The 19,007-nt window shown below is 37.8% G+C and overlaps 1 protein-coding gene across 1 annotated transcript in view; it reads right to left on the reverse strand.

Annotated features, from left to right (window-relative positions):
* Positions 1–18,805, reverse strand: part of itgb5 (integrin, beta 5) — a 30,703-nt gene extending 11,898 nt beyond the window's left edge. Inside the window, exons 1-11 of the mRNA XM_052565753.1 lie at positions 18,632–18,805; positions 18,310–18,533; positions 17,767–17,852; positions 17,308–17,515; positions 16,968–17,217; positions 15,719–15,887; positions 13,789–13,950; positions 12,864–12,959; positions 12,680–12,769; positions 11,318–11,452; positions 6,842–7,271 (exon numbers count right to left, since the gene is read on the reverse strand). Coding sequence (XP_052421713.1) covers positions 6,842–7,271; positions 11,318–11,452; positions 12,680–12,769; positions 12,864–12,959; positions 13,789–13,950; positions 15,719–15,887; positions 16,968–17,217; positions 17,308–17,515; positions 17,767–17,852; positions 18,310–18,391 — 1,708 coding nt within the window. The 5' untranslated portion in view covers positions 18,392–18,533; positions 18,632–18,805. The remainder of the gene's footprint in view (positions 1–6,841; positions 7,272–11,317; positions 11,453–12,679; positions 12,770–12,863; positions 12,960–13,788; positions 13,951–15,718; positions 15,888–16,967; positions 17,218–17,307; positions 17,516–17,766; positions 17,853–18,309; positions 18,534–18,631) is intronic.
* Between the last annotated feature and the right edge of the window lie 202 nt (positions 18,806–19,007).

Below are 19,007 nucleotides of genomic sequence, written 5' to 3' on the forward strand. Positions count from 1 at the left end.
CTCCTTGCTTCTTCATGTTTTTAAATTACTTCCATTCAGTATTTCCACATGCAAGAGCAATGTGTTGTCTGACTTTACTTTGCAGGAACAGTGTGACCTCTGTGTGTTTAGCTTAAGAAGTACAACTCATTGGTCAATAGAGAAACATGTGGAATACAAATATGTAGGCCAAGACACGGCAAGCTGCCTCTTGTAGTTGCGTCTCTAGAGTGGTGATGAAGTCTTGGCAGTAAAAAACAGAAGGTCTATAGATGCTTGACGTTGTGTCTGTTCCTATTACAAGATTCCTGTGCAACCAGGAAACCTCAATGTATTCCAAAGAGAATCAAATAAGTTAAAAATAATCGTGAAATGACTCTCACATGTTTCACCACTTAATAAGGAGCACATCTGAACTCTTACAAAGCCTTTTTGAGCAGATAAATTATATTTGAGAATTATTGCAGTCAGAAGTTTTGTCTCATGTGACTGCAGGGTAATTCATCTCATGCTCCAGAGACAATAACAATTACAGAGGAGGCATGCATACAAGATAAATACGTATTTATTATGCTACACATCCGTCTGACGCCTTTTAAATAAACAGGAAGGCTGAGGACAACAATGCACAGTAATGCAGATTACCTTTAAAACCATGCACTATACTCTGGGCCTGTGGTACATCTATTAGGTTTCTGGTTAGGAACAAGCTCATGTGTTTCCCTGCATGCTTTACTGCTGGTACGGTATGGTGTAAGGCTTCCACTAATTACCATTTAATGAGCTGCAACATGTTTCTGCAACTCAACAGCATAAAAGTTGGAAGGGCAAAGAGCCAAAAAACACCATGTCTAGAACTCACGAGTGGTTTAAGAATAAAACACATAAAATGATTCTAAACAAGAAATGCATAACAGTTCTGTTAATGTAGTAATTTGGAAATTTTGGCACATAAAATTAATTATCTTGTTGTTTCAAGAGTGAGTCCCGAAATAAGAGGCGTGGTAATTCCATTGTAGCAATGTGGTCACTTGCAGACAGATTTGTAAAGCAACTAAACAAGACCAAGATGGACAGGTTTGGGTGTGTTTTACCAGCCCTCGAGGAGACACAAAGTCACAGCTGAGATTAGTTTTTTAGCGCTGGCTAATTGCAGTGTACCGGTACAATAATGACACTGCAAGACTCTCAGATCTGAAATACCACCCAGTTTCATACACGGAGATCTAAAAGTCTTTTAAAAGCATTTCATACATTTAAAACTGGAAAAGACTGAGAAGTCACTTATCATAACATAATAAAATGTACATTCTACTACAATACACAAATGAAAATGTTACAAATTCTTCTATATTCTTCCATAAGATAGTAAACAATAAATGTTTTGACATTTTTTCAATATCATATTGAAAAAAGTCACTTTTCACTGGTGGTCTCTGTCTTTTGGACTCCACTGTAAAACAAGCTTTACACGGGTAAACACACAACCTCAGGGCACATATCCAAATACTTTCACCAAAGCATCATGTTAGTGTCAGTCAAGTATGAACCATTGCATCAAATCACGCAGTGACATGCAGAAACCATCTTCATGAATCCATAAAACCTTCTGTTTAATAACCGCTCATCTGCCCAAGGGGCAACATTATTATTATTTTTTTTTAATTTTATACCCTATTTCTAAAAATAAAAAACCTAGTAGCTGAGATTTAGGGTGTGGATGTAAGTGTAACATCCGTTCATGGGGCATAATATTTCAAAGGGTAAATATGAATACCTGTAAACCACCCACCATGAGCAGGTTTTGACATTCTATTCTTTTGAAATGTTTCGTGTAAACAGGCTTGACATTTAAAAGCATGACAGAAAAGTCAGTCAGAAGTGACGTAGGAAATCATAGGGGATGCTTTATTTGTTTAGCATGCTGATCCAGGTCCCCGAGGCTCCTACAGGATCCACTTTCCATCCAGATAAGGTTTTTTCAACTGAGCTTTTCATTTTGCTTGTGCATTTAGGGATGCTTTTCAGATAGAGCACATCTGACTCAATAACCAACAAACGCATGTGCTTGTTAAAATGCCTCTTTTGAACTCAATGGACTCCTACACTTGCAAACTAAAAACAACATTGTCAACAGCTATTCTGGCAGCAAGTGTACTTTTATCACAAATCAATAGACTAAGCGAGCAATGAAGTCTATTCCAAATTCCCACCACAATGAAAACAGATCTGAAGGGTTTATATCCAATCATCTAATACACGCCAGACCTTCCTGTATTTTTGATGATGGTAAAGCGGTGAAGGCCTTGTCTGTTTGTTTGCTTGCTTCTGAGGTCATTGTGTTGCCAGGTGTTGATGTCATTTACTGTGCTAAAGAGGATGCAGGGGTGTGGGAAAAAAATACGTCAATGGTCTGTGTACAGTTACAGAGATGAGTTGGAGGAATCTTCGCCAAACGTTAATTGGAAGCACATTACATCCCAATTACAGCATATGTTTGGTATTCAACATACAATGTCATCTGCTCCATGTGCGTAATGCTAACATAAGCTAACATCTGAACATATCTGAAAAACAGCTCCAAAAACATCCAGGTGTCTAACATATTTCTCGGGTAGACTGCAAATGTTTTTGAGAAAAAACAACATATGCCCACAACAACAAACATCACTTCTTATATGTTTTACAAGTTGGTGACAATTTAAAAACCCTTGTATGATCGTATACTGCAGGGGGTCAAGTGCACAAAATTTAACAAAAAAAGGAAATATTTAGTCTTTGCTGCCACATTTGACCAATTCAATGCATTATTACTGAAAAAAATGAACAAAAAATATTTATACAATTTTGAATGGTAACTTTTGAAAAGGTAGTGTAAAAATGGTTATCACTAAATTCAGTTGGATAAATCATGTGAAATCATGACCCAGATTAAAACGATGTGAAAGAATTTGGTTCCACACTCCATTACTTGCAATTTTCTAGAGCCACAAACCTTTACAACAAACATGTTTAACTGACTAGGTCTACACAAACCTCAACAACAAGGTTGAAGATTTAAACAACAAAAAAAGAAGGAGTAAATTTATGTGTCAGGGGCATTTAGTCTCTATTCCTGGCTCTCTCTGTTTTTAAGCAATTTAAATCAACAGCAGATGCATACAACACTACAAAGCTGAGATTTACAAAGGAAGCCATCAAAAACAGCTCAATAGTTTCAACATACTGTCACTTCTTACACTTCTTGAGACTCAGAAAGCTATTGTGCAGAGATTGGAAACATATGTCCATTAATACGTTTTCATTAAACCTTAGACTGACATGGGGCATGTGAACTTAAAAGAAAGAAAGAAAAGTTCCAAATAAAACCCATTGTGTACTTCCAACAGCAGTCACGCTAAATCCTTTCAATCATAAAAGTTCAGCAGATTATGAATCTTTCATTTTGACAGCTGAGCGCAGACTAACTGCTCGAACACAACAAAGGACACACAGAAGTCTTATCTGTGCAGTACGGCCCTTCTGTAGGAGTGCTTCAGACTGCTATCAGCACAAGGCCACACTGATCACATCCAACCCACAAAATACAAACACTAAAATTTCAGATTTATAGAGAAGCACATATAACTTTAATGTAAAATTTAAATTAATGTAAAATTAAAAATGGTTATACAGTTTCTAATAAAACTTTTATGCATAGGTTTCTTGACAACTTAATCCCTATCAGTCGATCACACCATTCTTCTGTCAAATATTTTAGTCTGATGACTCTGGAACTGTTAAACTGACCAGAAGAAGCTGTATCACCCTGTGTAGGATCACCGGCTGACTCTGCATTATTATATAATTAGCAATTTGCATAATAGTGTTCATCGTCTGTTTGACTAGGTCTTTTATTATTTTTTCTGAAAATTTCTGCCATATTCACAAACTGACAGTTACCATCATGACTTAATTTTAAAACTTAATTTTCTGTAAAGTTGCTTTGCAATGATTTGTATCGTAAAAAGCACTATAAAAATAAACTTTAATTGATGCGATTTCAAGTTTTATTTTCTCTTTGGAGTGTTACAAGCTGTTCGTGTATAGATGAGATCCCTAAAGTTGCAAAGACTAATGTCTCAAACCCGAAGAGATTTTCTTTATAAAAAGTTAAAACTCGTCCACGCCCTCCTAAAACACCTCGTCTAAACATGCCCCCACATGTCTAAGTCATGATTTGGGAAGATTTGCATAATGCCACTAGGGGCACCCCCAAGGGGGCACACTTTTAGAAAAAATGGTGTAAATGTAAAAATAAAAAAAATGAGTCAGCTGTCAGCACAATTAGAAATAAGACATCAGCACAATAACACTCAGCAAAATAGTCTAATTATCATTATCAATAAAATTCCAGAAATCACAGAGATATAACTTTTTGTCTATATTGCAAACCCTTAATTGTTTTTCTTTATTTTAATGTGCCACCCCAAAATTTACTGTGGCCTCATCTGGCAACCCCTGTTAAAATGTTCTGGGGGCGCCACTGAATGCCACCCAAATATTCACACAAAGAAATAAGGCGTAACTTTATTGTTTCTGCCACTGTGTGCTTCGTTGCGAAAGCGAAAATACTTAGTTTGGTTTTCCAAAAGAGGACACGAGCAGAAATCAGTGGTTAAGTAGTATTTACAACACTGTTAGAGTACAGTTCATCCCAAATATTCAGATCTGTGCGGCGAATTTTATTGAGGACTGTTTCCTGATCCTGGAAGAGTAGACTACAATGCCAGCTGTTCTGACTCACAGTCTGTAAGTACGTTTTCATATTTAAAGATTTGCCACTGATGATTCAAACTTTGAATCAGGTTTTGAGCAGTTATATAGTAGAGGTTGTTGTTTGTCATTTCTCCGATCACAAATGCAGACATGCTTTTATGTTTACATGGCGCAATGCAACGCAACACATAAAAAGACAGTACAAGTCATTAAAATCTTATTCGTGGCAATCACAACGTACTGGATAGCTGCCCAATCAGTGTAAACCTCGCTTCTCAGACCGATGAGCTTTCAACGTGTTTCAGAAAGGCGGGACACAGAGGAGAAACAATGTATAGTATGTTTTTTTTTACCTTAAACCACAAACACATTTCATTACACCAAATATACAAAATAATGTTCCTTTAAGCAACTTCATATGACCCCTTAAAATGTCTCTATATAGACAGAAAGTTGCTACTACAGTCCGGAATAGGACTTTGATCCTATTCAAGACGCTTTGATCCAATGGTCCAGGGTGACCTCGGAATCTTATTTTGCTACTGTTATTGAAAATGCTCTTTAAAGTAATAGCAGGGTGTGGAGTGTGATACACATATAAGGGTACAGCTGAGAAAACTATTTCAATACACTTCCATTAAACAGAGAGTTTCAAGAAAAACAAAACTTTGTTTACTCCAGGTGTATCAACAAGGGACTATGCTTAAAAGAACAATTCTAAGAGTGCGTATAGTCATTTTAAAGTCATGTTTACATTTAAATGGCTTTAAAAGCTTCTTTAAAGTCACCTTGAAAAATAACCACTATTATATACATCTATAAATGGAAGGTGGCTACATAGAGTTAAGCAACACAATCTTCAAACTGCTTATTCTTGCCCTATTATATTTTACTGGGAAACCATCAGCCAATTCAGGCTTCACGAGTCAGGACATGCTCACTACACCCAGTGACCCAGTAATAAAAGTGGGAGAGGAGGAAGCTCCACCCCCATGGGATGTTTAACTTATTCAGAACAGCTTCTTCTTGACCTTTCAACTTTATCACAACAATCAACGCTGCACAGCAAACAAGGCTATTTCTACACAAACACAGAAAGGTTTCATGTAATTTTTAAGATGAAAGTAAATAAAATGCAAGACATGCAGGGACTCTAAACATTGATTATACTTTTTGAATGTTAAAAAAAGAAAATTAACACTTTACATGTCATTTTAAAAAACAATATTTGATAATTAGAATATTTTAACTTTACATTACAAGTTACAATAATACTTATATATAGTTAAAATATAGCACTTTTCTGAACTGTAGCCATAGGACTTCATGAGCACTTCTATCCTAAACACCTTGCAACTCACTAACTACTAAACAAGATGCTCTCACTGGAGCATTTCCAAATCAAAATGCCACAAAGCATGTTTATGAGACATTTATCAAGTGAACGAAACCTACGAAACTCTCATCAACGTTTGCCTTTTCCCACAGCCATTATTAGCGCGTTTACAAGAATTGTCCCAGTTAATTCACCATAGCAAAGTGGTGCGAAAAAGCATAGACACCCAGATTCATTAAGGACTCATTACTGCAGACAAGAAGAGTTTTACATGGCTGAGAAAGCAGAAACGGGACATATTCTCGATTCTACCAATGACATTATTGCTACAGAAGCTCAACAAATGTCCATTTTGTGCTGGGTTGACAGTTTCTGCTGACTAAAGAAAAACAGAGCTTTATTACTCATAGAGCAGCTATTGTGTGCATGGACAAACAAATACAGCCTTCTACAAAGCTCTCAATGTGGCATGGCAGAGATGCGTCCAGTGGAGAGGGAGAGATGGGGTGCCAGCCAACTGCTCTTTGGCAAGAACTGATAAAATGCATCGGGCACAAACGTAGCATCCTAAAGCTACCCATGGCAATCCAAATAAGCTGAATGGTTTGAGACAATGCTGAAAAACCAGATCATGGCCCATAAACTTCCACATTTTTGTACAAAACGATTGAACTCATATAGGTAAGAATGCATTATAGAACTGAAATGTAAAGATTTCCTCTTTGAAATGCACGGTGCATTGTAAGAACATAAATCCTTTGACCTCACCTGAGCACAGTATTCCCTTATGTCGTGCACAGGAGAAGTCGTCACACTCGCAGAAGGTGCCATAGATTTTGCCGAACTCCGACTCGTAACACAGACACTGGTTACAGCTGCATTCTCCGCGGCCGCTGCACACCTGCTTGCCCTCGGCCTCACGGCAGGCACTGAGGTGCTGGTGGTCGACCTCACCCTCCTCGCACTCGCAGCGGGCCCCCAGGTAGCCGGGCTCACATCGGCACGTCCCGCAGCTGTAGGTGCCGGCGGAGTTGCAGCGGCTGCTGTTAGATTTGGTGTAATATGTGCAGCTGCAATCACAGCGGTAGTCCACAGAGACCTCCAGACGGTCTTTAAAACCCACAGGCCTGATGGTGAAACTCTTCCTGGTGCCTTTCGGAGGACATCCTCGTGCCTCTACAGTTATGTTGAAGGAGACCTGCAAGAAAGGACAGACAACTTACTTTCTTGTATTCAAGACGAAATACACAAATATCCCAAATCAAAGGCTGCATTCCAAGGGAGAATGAGTCACAGTGGCACTTAGAAGGCGCTCCCATTTCAAAGACTCCTTCATATGTGGCCTTGAAATGTGTGCTGTTTCCTAGGCCATGAAGGATACAAGGAATGGAAAAAACACACTCAAAAAGTGACTAATACTTGACTAATGTTGACTAATATCTTAACAAGCAAACTTACAGATCCACTTAAAGAGATATTCAACCAAAAATGAAAATCCTGTCATTAATTACCTTCAGGTCGTTCCAAACCCTTTAACAATGCTTAGTTTGACACGACGGATACAGACCCTGATTTGGGACACAGCTATTGAGTGCTACATGGATGACAAATTTTTGAAGTTTGCAAGACCTTAGTTATTGTTGGAAAATTCCATGACCAACAAAACTTTTAAATAAGTTTGCTAAAGCATTGATATAAGCACAACTAGTCCATAAAAGCAGACTATTAAGTAGATTAGCACTCACGCTTGGCATCCCCAAAAGACAAAAAAAAATAATAATAATAAATCACAAGTGTGGGATTACTGATGTATTTAATGCTGCATAATAAAACATGAAAATATCTTGAGCTTGTGTTAACCACAAACCTTTGGGACATCTAAACCAAGGTTCAAGAATGCAAACTCGGTGGCAAACAGAGGCTTCACTAACTGATGTAGATCATACTTGTCAGATTAATCACAGAGCTTCAGACCAGAAGAAGGAGAGACTCCACCCTGATGATAACCACCCAAAAGGAAGTAAGTCTAATCATTAAAGGCTTCATCCTTACTAGCCCAGACTTGATCAACATCAATCAATTTATGGTAAGATGGAGAGATAAAAATTCAAAACTCATTTCTCAGATTTAGTATTCCACTTGAGATGTGGTTTAAGAGTCTTACAGCTGCACTAAATTAATGCAACATACAGTGTTAAAGAGCCTTTATCACTTTATCAATTCTTTTCCCAGAAGTGAGCAAACATAATGTGCGGATCCTCAAGGGAAGAAAACCCGACACTTTCCAAAACATGTAGCCTGGCTGGCCTTTGATTCAGAACCGCCCAGGGGAGCGAACAAGCCCAACACGCTGTGTCTGAACACTTTGAAGTAGTGTTTCACATCAGTAAGTCCTCCAGACTCAAGAGTTTAAAGCTCAGAGCCAAACACTGGGCCACAGAGGGTCATATTGATGGAGGTTGACTAGAGGCTCACATGTCGTCTTAATCAAAATGAAAGGCTAAGGCTGTCAGAAAAGTTATTTAAATGGAAAAGGGGTTGCTATTACTTTGACAGCACGGTTCTCTCTAAAGCAAAGAAACAGCCTAAAGAAAACATATATTCAGTGTAAAAATAGAAATGATGGAGAAAAGACTTGACACAAAAGGGAGGCAAGTAAGACAATTTATCAAATATTCAAAATGTCTATTTCTGTACAGGAGAACCTTTTGCTCATGTGGAAAATGTTCTTGTACTAGCATCCTAACTGTGCATTAAATCATGAATAACTGGTAACATTTTGGACAATTTGGCCCAAAAATCTCAATTCACTTATGAATTGTTTTATTTGTTTGCTGGTTTCAGTTATGTTCATTCCAATATGCCAATTTGATGCTCAAGAAACAAATCGCATTACTATCAATGTTGAAAACATTTGTGCTGCTAAATATTTGTTTTGTGGAAACCATGACTTTATTTTTTTTAAATAAAAAAATAAATAAAAGGAGAAAAAAATTAAGATAAAAATCTTTAACATTCTAAAATGTCTTTACCATTCCACACCAGAATTCAGAGTAGTGTATAATAATTTGTGTAAATAACATTAACTCTATGGTAAAATTACATCAAACAATCATATTGCACTACATATCATCTCCATAAAGACCATGCTGCAAAGCAACACAAAAAAGCGGGAAAGTGAGGGGTCACAGATGGTCAAAAGCGCAGCAAGAAGATTTCTTCAATGAGGCAATGAGCTGCAGAATTGGATTAAGGAGACATGTGAGTCACGAGTACATGGCAATGGTTAGATGAAGACAGAAAGCATTGAAAAACTCAATTAAAGTCTGTGTGGTTGGGCAAAGGAAGAGGTGTGGACATTATATAAAGATGAGCCATCACTGGTCAAAACTCTAAAATGGCATTTTAATATAAACAAACCAGATTAAGAGTAGGGAAATCACTGCTAATGTTTTACATGTAGTGACGATTAGAACAGGAAATGACCGGGGCACGTTTCCCAAAAGCTTTGTTAGCTAACTATGGTGATAGTTCCCATGAACTCCATTGGTAACGACAGAACTTGCAACCTTAGTTGTTTTTAGGAAAAGCAACCCAGATCGCTCTGTGTCTTTGCAGAAGTTGTTTTTAGGAGAAATAAAGCCTTCAGAGCAGCAGCAAACTAAAGCATTAATAAGAATGGGAGGAGCCTGTTTTCATTTTTTGTCTCTAGTCTTTAGCATGCAGTAAGCAGAAAATAACATGAAGACAAGCTGCCAGTAGAAAAAAGAAAATACATTATTGTGAAATATTCAAACTAGACATTAAACTGGAGTATTCTGCAATAGCAGTTGAGTGATTTTTTAAAACTGAAATAAAGCTGAAATAATAAATATCAGATGAAAAACTGTTGCAGTGGCAACGAACTAAAATTAGTTTACGTTGAAATGAAAATGGATAAAAACTAGAAAATAAAACCAAAATTAAAATTAAACCTAAATGGAGATAAAAAAAAAAAATCAAATAAATGATAAAAGCACATGACAGAATTACTCAAATTAAAATGAAAATACAAAAATTCAAAGTTCATTATGAGAAAAGCTAATGATAAAAAAACAACAGTATATAAAATTACACTAAAAGAATACTAGATAATACTAAAAACAATACATTGGCATTCTAAACACCCAGCTGGGATTCATTTTTGTGATACCTGGATGGATGAGAATAATAATTTTTATTTTTTTAAACACTCTATATAGTAATAGGTAAGAATGACATAAAATGTATATAAAAACACTTGTGGCTGTATCTAAAATATATTGCTATATCAATAAATCTTGCACAACAGGTAGCAGAGCTTTATAAATCCATGGCAAACAATGTCTATCCAAAAGTAAAGTTATGGGATTAGATGAATGTGCTATGTATGGGACACTTTAGTAGTCTCTAGGGGCTTGAATTACTTCTGTGAAAGGAAACGAAGCATAACTTTAGAATCTGAGCTACCACCTCTGTATCTAAAGCCTGTGTTTTTCCCTGAGAAAGAGGCCTGCTCCATTGTGCGAGCCCATTGAAATTCAGCAGCAGACTCCTCAGAGGGTTCAGGGGAGAACCGTCAGTGACACATGGGATTCTGTTTGGGTTGCGCTCCCCTTTCTAAAGGCATGATTGGCACTTGGGCACGGTGTGACAAATTTCCCTCGTGGATGAGACAAAAAGGCCCTGGCTGCTCCATTCAGAAAGGGTATTCAGCTCTACCCCACCACTTTCCCTCACTATCCTTCTCTACATTCAATTATGCAGAATGGGAATGGTACAGGCAAGAGTAGAGAACTCTGCTTGAATCCAAGGCTCAGATCACTGCATGGAGACATGTACCAAGTAGTCCTATAGAAGTTTTACAATGTAAGAATGTATGGGAGATCCAACAACTACAATCCACGACATGTGAACACTGTAAAGCGAAAGCATTATAAAGTAACTGTTAATACAAACACTGTTAGAACTAGTGTGCTTGAGGTTATGAATCTGTCATCCTCATGTTAAGATACAATAATATTTAGTTCCCTAAATCCTAAAGAGGGCTCTCTTGACTATTTTACTCCAAACAGATTGTAAGTCTGTTGTGGCTGATACAGGATAATGACATGCGAGTGCAGAACATGGCATATTATTCAAACTTTACATGCTCTCATTGAGTAAATAATGTACAGCAAGTAAGTTGGTGTAAAAGGCACTGGCGATATTTAATAAAGTACTAACAGTGTCACCGATTTTGAGGTCAGCACACTTGCGGAGGCCGGTCAGGGGCTGGCCGTCTTGGCAGGTGGCCGTGAAGGCCAGACTGAGATCTTCAGGATGGTCCCATACGCTCAGCTCAACCTTTGACCTGATGTTCTACATTAAAACAAAAACAAAATCATTCACATAACACAAAAGCCTCTCATATTCACTGGTTACAATTTCAATGAAAATGGAAAAATAAAAATCACATACTTGGTTTCTGTAATGCTCTAGCACCAAAAACTAAAATCACAAACAATCTTCCTCTTGGCCAGGACACTACCACTCAAAACAACACCAAAATAGATCATATCCATGACAGTAATCATAGCCTTTGGTATTTTGGCATATTTTGGTGTAAACTAAAAGTCAGGAGAGATAAGTAACTTGGTCAACAACAACAAAAAACCCTGGCTTGATACTTGGTCAGTGTTTGTGACCAGTTATAAACAGATTATTGAATTTCTCTTCATAATGTAACGTCATTCTAACATCATCAGAGCTATCTTATGACATGGTTTCCCATGGTGCTTAATTGTGTTTGCAAAACCTTGAGGCAGATGTCCGGTGGATCTACTCTACTGTACAAACATTTAGGGTTAGTAAGGCTACTACTGATAGAAAAATAAAATAAAAAAATAAATAATAATGTACTTTTTTGAAGTTTGTGTTGTTCATATGAACTTACTTTTTATGTTAAATTAAGTTTAAATAAAAATGCATGTGCAAAAGTGTCCTCTACTACAAAAGAAGCTCTCCACAACATTGTGACATCTTTTGGGTCCATTTCCTAAACCAAAGCAGCACTTTCAATACAGCCATAAAAAAAAAAAAAAAACCAGACAAAAATACCAGTCTACAAAGATTACTGTGTGAACTAAGGCAAACACGTTAAATGTTCTTCACTAACAAAATTATCTCATTATCTCATGTAATCATGCACTGAAGCAAAAGAGTAAAGCTTTCCTAAAATCACACTCCACAACATCATCTGTTCCTAATTCAATTCCTAACCATTTATTAGCTGAAAACAATCAGGGTAATCAGTTTGGTTGCCAATTAAACTGGAGTCAATTTGTACACTTTATATATTACTGTGCTGTGAGCTGCCTGACCCTGAAGTGTTTACCACATTCCCTAAAAATGAACAGTGCGTTTATAATGGGCTGTCACTATATATATCACAGCTTCAACCTTGAACCATGAGATACTCATACGACACACTTTACAGGGAACAAAAGCATGAAGGGATCAGCTATGGGGTCAACAAGAGCCCATTTTCTTTTATGAGCACTTTTAAAAATCCACCCACAGTACAAGATGGTAATAAGAACAACTTACATTGTATGCGTTCACAATTAGCTGAATAATGTTTTTGGAGTCTTGGTCCAAAATTTCCACTGTAGTCCCAGGAATCAAAGCTGTGAGATTCTACGAGTAAAAAAAACATTGAGGAGAACACATTAAATTCAAAACAAAAACAGCTCAACGATGATCAAAATAGCTTCTGATGGATGAAAGATACCTTGTAAAGAACATAGTGCCTTTTGGTCACAGCAAAGATGAGGAAAATATTGTTTTCTGCCAGTTTCTCTCCAAGTAGAGCGAGTGAAGGGTAGTCCTGTGGAGAGATGTCCATGTATCAGTAAGATGCATTTTTTCATTCCCACACTCCCTGCAGTACTCTTTCTGTTAAGGAGTTTGCAAAAGGAAGTCATCGCTCTTCTGATTCCCCTTCATGGTTTCTCCTTTCCACCCATTTCCTCTGTATTCAGTTACAGGTGTCCTCTGCTATGACCTGCCTGAGAATCCTGGGAGTGTGTGCTCAATCTCTGTAATGAATGATCAGTGATGTGTTAAGCACATGAGTAACGTTTTATACAGAACAAGATGGATGCAGAAATATTAAATCCTAGTCTGCAGTAGAAAGCACACACTGCTTTTGCTTGTTTTTCTTCTGGTTGATCTCTCTCTCGCTCTGTCTCTCTCAAAACACTCAGCTGTTTAGGATGAAACCCAAACTCCACAGAGACTAGCGCGGCATCTGTTCTTGCACTTTGACATAGATGAGGGAAAAAAATGCTTTTTTGCCAGTTTAAAGCACCCCACCTCCCAAAAAAAAAGAAAAAAAGTTATGAATATACAAGAGACATAAGCTGGTCAAAAGAGAAGGAAACAAGTGCATAAAACCTTCCCATTAAAACCTAAACACATTTGAAGGTTTCTTAATACGGTTCAGAAAACAGAAACCTGCTGGGGTTTAAGCTTTTCAGACAATCTTTATATCTTAAACTCAAGTAGTAATGGAAAATGGCAGTTGAGGACCAGCATTTAGGCTTGAAGTGTGTTTACAATAAAACAATCTAATTTCATACAGACGGTCAATCTATTTACCCAAATGTCTTCACATAAACTGGATGAACATTTGTTTGGTTCAGATGATGCTTTACCATCTGGTTTGCAGCACTATACTCGTTCTTGTCGTTCAGGTGACACTGTCCATCGTGAGGATGCACTAGTCCACCGAGCTTGCCGTCCAAAGCCAAGTGAGGGACGTCATCGGTGGCAAACACCAAGAGATGATAGGCCTCCTTCCTCCAGCCAATCTTCTCCTGCCACAGTAAGATTAAACTTTCATTTATGCCAGCATATATCTTTTCATATTTCTGGCCACACTTTATCTTAAGGTCCAATTCTCGTCATTAGCAAACAATTAACTATGATGGCGTTTAAAGGGGGGTGAAATGCTCATTTTCACTCAATATCCTGTTAATATTGAGTACCTATAGAGTAGTACTGCACCCTTCATAACTCCAAAAAGTCTTTAGTTTTATTATATTCATAAGAGAAAGATAGTCTGTACCGATTTTTCCCGGAAAAACACGACCGGCTGGAGGCGTGACGTGTGGGCGGAGCTAAAGAATCACGAGCGCCAGTAGGCTTTTGCGTTGAGAGCGTTTGGAAGCTGTGACATTACCGTGAGGAAAAAATCATCATCCAAAACAAACCATGGCTAACAGTCAGATTCAGCCATTTATTTATGATCCAGAGGCTGAAATTTAACAAGAGCAGCATCAGCATATTAGGTCTCTATGTGGTATGTACTGAAACTGTATATATTTGCTTAGCGGTTTTGGAAAATGACTAAGTTCCACTTTATGTCTTTTTTTTTTTTTAAGCTGTACATGTGGAAAGTGCAGTTTGATGACAACATCGCATGTTGTTTACTTGATGTGCTTACACGCCGATAGCTAAGTTAACAACACAGAGATATTTGAAGCAGTTTTACTCACCGCCTGTGGTTCCAACACACGATCGTGACCCTTTTTCATTGGGACTGCATTATCCTTAAGAAATAAACGTTGTGCAAATCCGCCGTCAAACTGGGCCTTGTTTGTAAAACAAGCATCTTCGAAATGCAGGGAACAAACAAAAACACTTGCACAGCTCCGTTGATGCTCTGTAAAAATAAACTCCATCCACTGGTCCCTTAATGCTGTTTTTTTTTTTTTTGGTAATCTGTGCAGGGTTGTCTTGCCCTGGCAACCAAAAACACACTCCTTTTGTGACATTTCGCGACGCTCTCGCTCTGATCAGTGAATGTCTGTGCTCTCAGTGCTCTGCTCTACGGGAGCGCGCGCTCTTCCGGGAGAAGTGCCCTAGGACCCATATAAGGAAATTCCGCTCCATCTAACGTCACACAGAGCCATACTCGAAAAAAACTTTCCGAAACTTGTGACAAACCGGAAGGAGTATTTTTGGAACAGAAATACTCCTTCAAACGTACAACTTAATTTTTGAAACATTGTCCATGTTTAGCATGGGAATCCAACTCTTTAACAGTGTAAAAAACTCAGTATGCATGAAATAGCATTTCACCCCCCATTTAAAATTGGTGACCAGTACAGTTTCATCCATAGATGCATATATATTTAACCTAAAATATAAATACAAAAAGTCCACTAACTACTCTAATATCAGACATCATGCTGACTAACATTTTAAATGGCTAAATATTTAAAAACAGGAAGCTCACGGAAAAAAATGCGAAACACATACTGTACAGTAAATAAAGGTGCAAGGCTCTTCTCTCTAATTCGGTGTTAACCACACAGTGTCTTTCTCTCATGCATGCTGTGATCGTGCCTTTCCCACCAAAACAAATATTTTTTTACAGCCTACGATGTCATGCTTTAATAGGGTGTTCTCTTTTAGGACTCAGACACTTGTATCTGTTCTGATAAAGCTCAGACAGCACAGCACAATAACAAGACATCAACTCTCTTGCTGGACAGGCTTTCTGACTCTATAGGGAGCTGAAGGAGTTAAAGAAACGTAGTGATGAAGCAGCAAAATGACCTGTCTCTACTGACTGCTTACCTTGCAAACGGCAGCCTGCAGAATGGCATCAAACCCCCCCTCCGGTGCATCCCTGTTCCGCGAAACCAGCTGCTTCTGCACTTCTTCATTGAAACGGTCAACCTTGTCCGTAAGAGATAAAAGGTGACGGAAGCCAAACGTAGGGACGCAGTTTGGGAACAACTTATATCTGTAACAAGAGAAAAATGAGAGAAATCAGAAGCTTAAAAAGCAATACTGAAATCATACATTATAATAATGATAGTGTTTTTGAAAGCATGTTATTATAAACTTCAATTTTTTTTATTTAAAATATACATGAAATTATCATTTTAAAACCAACGAAATATTTATGTTTTTTTAAGCACATTAAAAACTATTTAAATTTAAATAACCAGCACTAAAAAATTTACAATTTTAATTATTTTTTTATTTTAAAATTGTTATTTATTTAAATATGCATAATATTAGCATGTGCAAAAAGTCTTATATTAAACTCAGCATTTTATATGCACATGGTATAGTACAATAATACATAGTATACATGTATAAAATATTGTTTTTAATTAGTCGAATTAATGAAATATAGTCAGATAATAACAAATTGTAAAAAAATATTTTTGAAAGGATAGAGTACATGTACTTGTGAAATATGGTATGTGCCTTGTCATTTATCTGTATGAAATCTGTTGTGGTACAGTGAGCATTCAAGAGGACTAAAAGCATAACCTACATGGTCACTGATGCGTGATGGGATGTGGGCAGCATGGGGTAATAGCTTCTCTAGGCCATGTGCTGTACTGGCTTTGCAACCTCAATCTGCTGTCACACTTTCCAATAAGTCTACCACTATTTTCCATTGGACTAGAAAGATAACCACCAGTGAAAGCAGGACAAATATCTTAAATGTTTCTCTAAACTAAATTAAGTGTTTACCTTAAATTGTGACATAAGACTGTGGTTAACAAGTACAGAACTGTGGGACGCTGAGAGCTTTTTGAATTTTCAATGATGCACTTTCCCCGTAAGAAAAGTCAATGCCAAAGCAGGACTATTTTTAGTATCACATGGGAAAGAAATCAAGACACGTTCACTTCCCCAGAAGAAAAAGTACTGTGTCCACTCCAAACAGTTCTCACTGTTCTATCTATTGCATAACAAAGGGCATTAAAGGGCAAAAGGCCTTTTTGCATTTTAATTTAAACATAAGGAGAGCCAATTCCAAACCTGTTTACAGCTCATCACACATCTGTGAGAAGTCCTTTCTTACCCATTGCATGGGTTGTCCTGGTACTTGGGGGCTGTGTAGGAGAAGGGTGAGATGTTCTTATCCACAAAAGAGCCAAAGCCAAGGCGGAAGTTACTTGTAAGCTTCCTCATTTCCTCAGCCAATTTGGTGCCAAGGTTGCGGATTGTGTCCAGATCGTCCTTCATGGAGAGCGAGAGGTCCATCAAGTAGTACAAATCGACGGGGTAGTCTTCTACAGGACGCACTTGTACCTTAAATGAGGTCTGGTCACCTGAAAGATGTAAGAGTCATTAAACTGACATTGCTATTACAAAGTATCTGCTAATGATTTATTAAAATGGGTGTTTCTCAGAAGCCTTACCAGGCCTTAAGCTAAGAGAGATCTTTTGTGGATATATCTGGATGACATCATACTGGGTCACCCCAGAACCTTTGGAGCTCAGAGGTTTGCTCCGCAACAGAGAGCTGCCACTCCTGGGATTTTCTATGAAAGGGGCATCACATCCTCTTTTCTGTAAGTTCTGGCTGAAGTCACATCGTGAGTTGAGAGTTCTAGCTTGTCCAAAGTCCTGAATCAGGGAAAAAGATTGCTGTGGTGATTGATGGGAGAAAACCATTAAATAAACGAACAAACCTACAAATGCAGCGAAATACAGCAGTAATGCCCTGGATTGAAGTATATTCAAATGTATAAATAAATCAGTGGCCCGTCTGCCTAACTAGACAATATTTGACTAGTCTTTGTTGGCTAAAAGTATTGTCAAGGTAGGCAGCTCATCAGGTTTTGTGAGATCTTCTGTAAATCACAGTGTCTCAGTACCTCTTGCGCGCACCAGGCGCAGCTCGGGTGAATGAGGAGACATTCTTCACAAGATGTGGCGCTGCCGCTCGTGCAAACATTAAGACCTAAAAAATCCATTGCAAGGCAGATAGGTATTATGAGTTTATGCATTTAACACCTTTTGATCTAAAGACACTTACAACCAAGGAGTTCTACGACACAAGTGATTCATCGACACAAACATGAGAAACGATACAAAGTCACAGAATTGCATAGAAAAGTAATTGGGTCAAACTGACCTCCCCTCATTATCATGTTGGCGAAATAAATACATTAAGTACATTAAACACTAAAGAAATAGATGGAATGAATTGCAATAATGAAGGGAAAGGCAAATTAATGTTCAAACATACAATTTATTCACACACACATATATATATAGAAACACAAAATTCATATTTATTTCATGTATTTGCATTTACTAATGTATTATGTAGTATACCTATTTGAATTGTTACTCATGTAAGCGAAATCAGATAAAGCATTTAGATGACATTTCATTAAACACTGAACTACTCTTACCTTTGACGCTGAGAATAAATATTTCCAAGACTATGTAAACTAGAAGGGCCGGGTGACGTGTAAATGGGCAAGGTTTCCACATTATTCCTTGCAAAATCAAAACCGTTCAACGTCAAAACTTTTGTTTTTGTCCAATTGTATAAAAAAACAGTTTATATTATAAATGTCCGTTTCTTATATCGTGAGTGGCTGAGGTCTTCTTTGTGTCCATCCTGTCCACATCACTGCGGAGCACACATGACTGAAGTTAGAGTCGCACTGGTAAACATACGAGAAAACTCTGAACTATAATCCACATTCAAAGTTATTGTTACTGTCGCACTCTGTCTGCGGTCCACTGCAATAATTCCCCATTGACTGCATCCATACTGAGTTTCAAATCTTCCTTTGCAAACACGTTAAACTTTGTAAACAGACTGTTTTACTCATCATCCGGTTGTTTTCAGCGTGGAAGTTCAATAGTTGAGTGCCTGCCGCGTCCCTCACGTTAATCTAGACTCCGCCCATGGGAGAAGAGACTGGACGATTTTTCCCAATCACTTCCAACAAATCCCCCCTCGCTGGGATTGGATGGTAGGGCGACTTCAAAGCATGCACTGATTGGACAGTAAACAAGTCATTCAAACGTACTTGCCAATAAAATAATAAATAAAAAAGCAAAGGGCGGGGCTAGTCAGAATATGAGGGGAGAAAGTAAC

Source organism: Carassius gibelio, chromosome B9, assembly GCF_023724105.1.
Source record: "Carassius gibelio isolate Cgi1373 ecotype wild population from Czech Republic chromosome B9, carGib1.2-hapl.c, whole genome shotgun sequence".
Lineage (NCBI taxonomy): Eukaryota > Metazoa > Chordata > Actinopteri > Cypriniformes > Cyprinidae > Carassius > Carassius gibelio.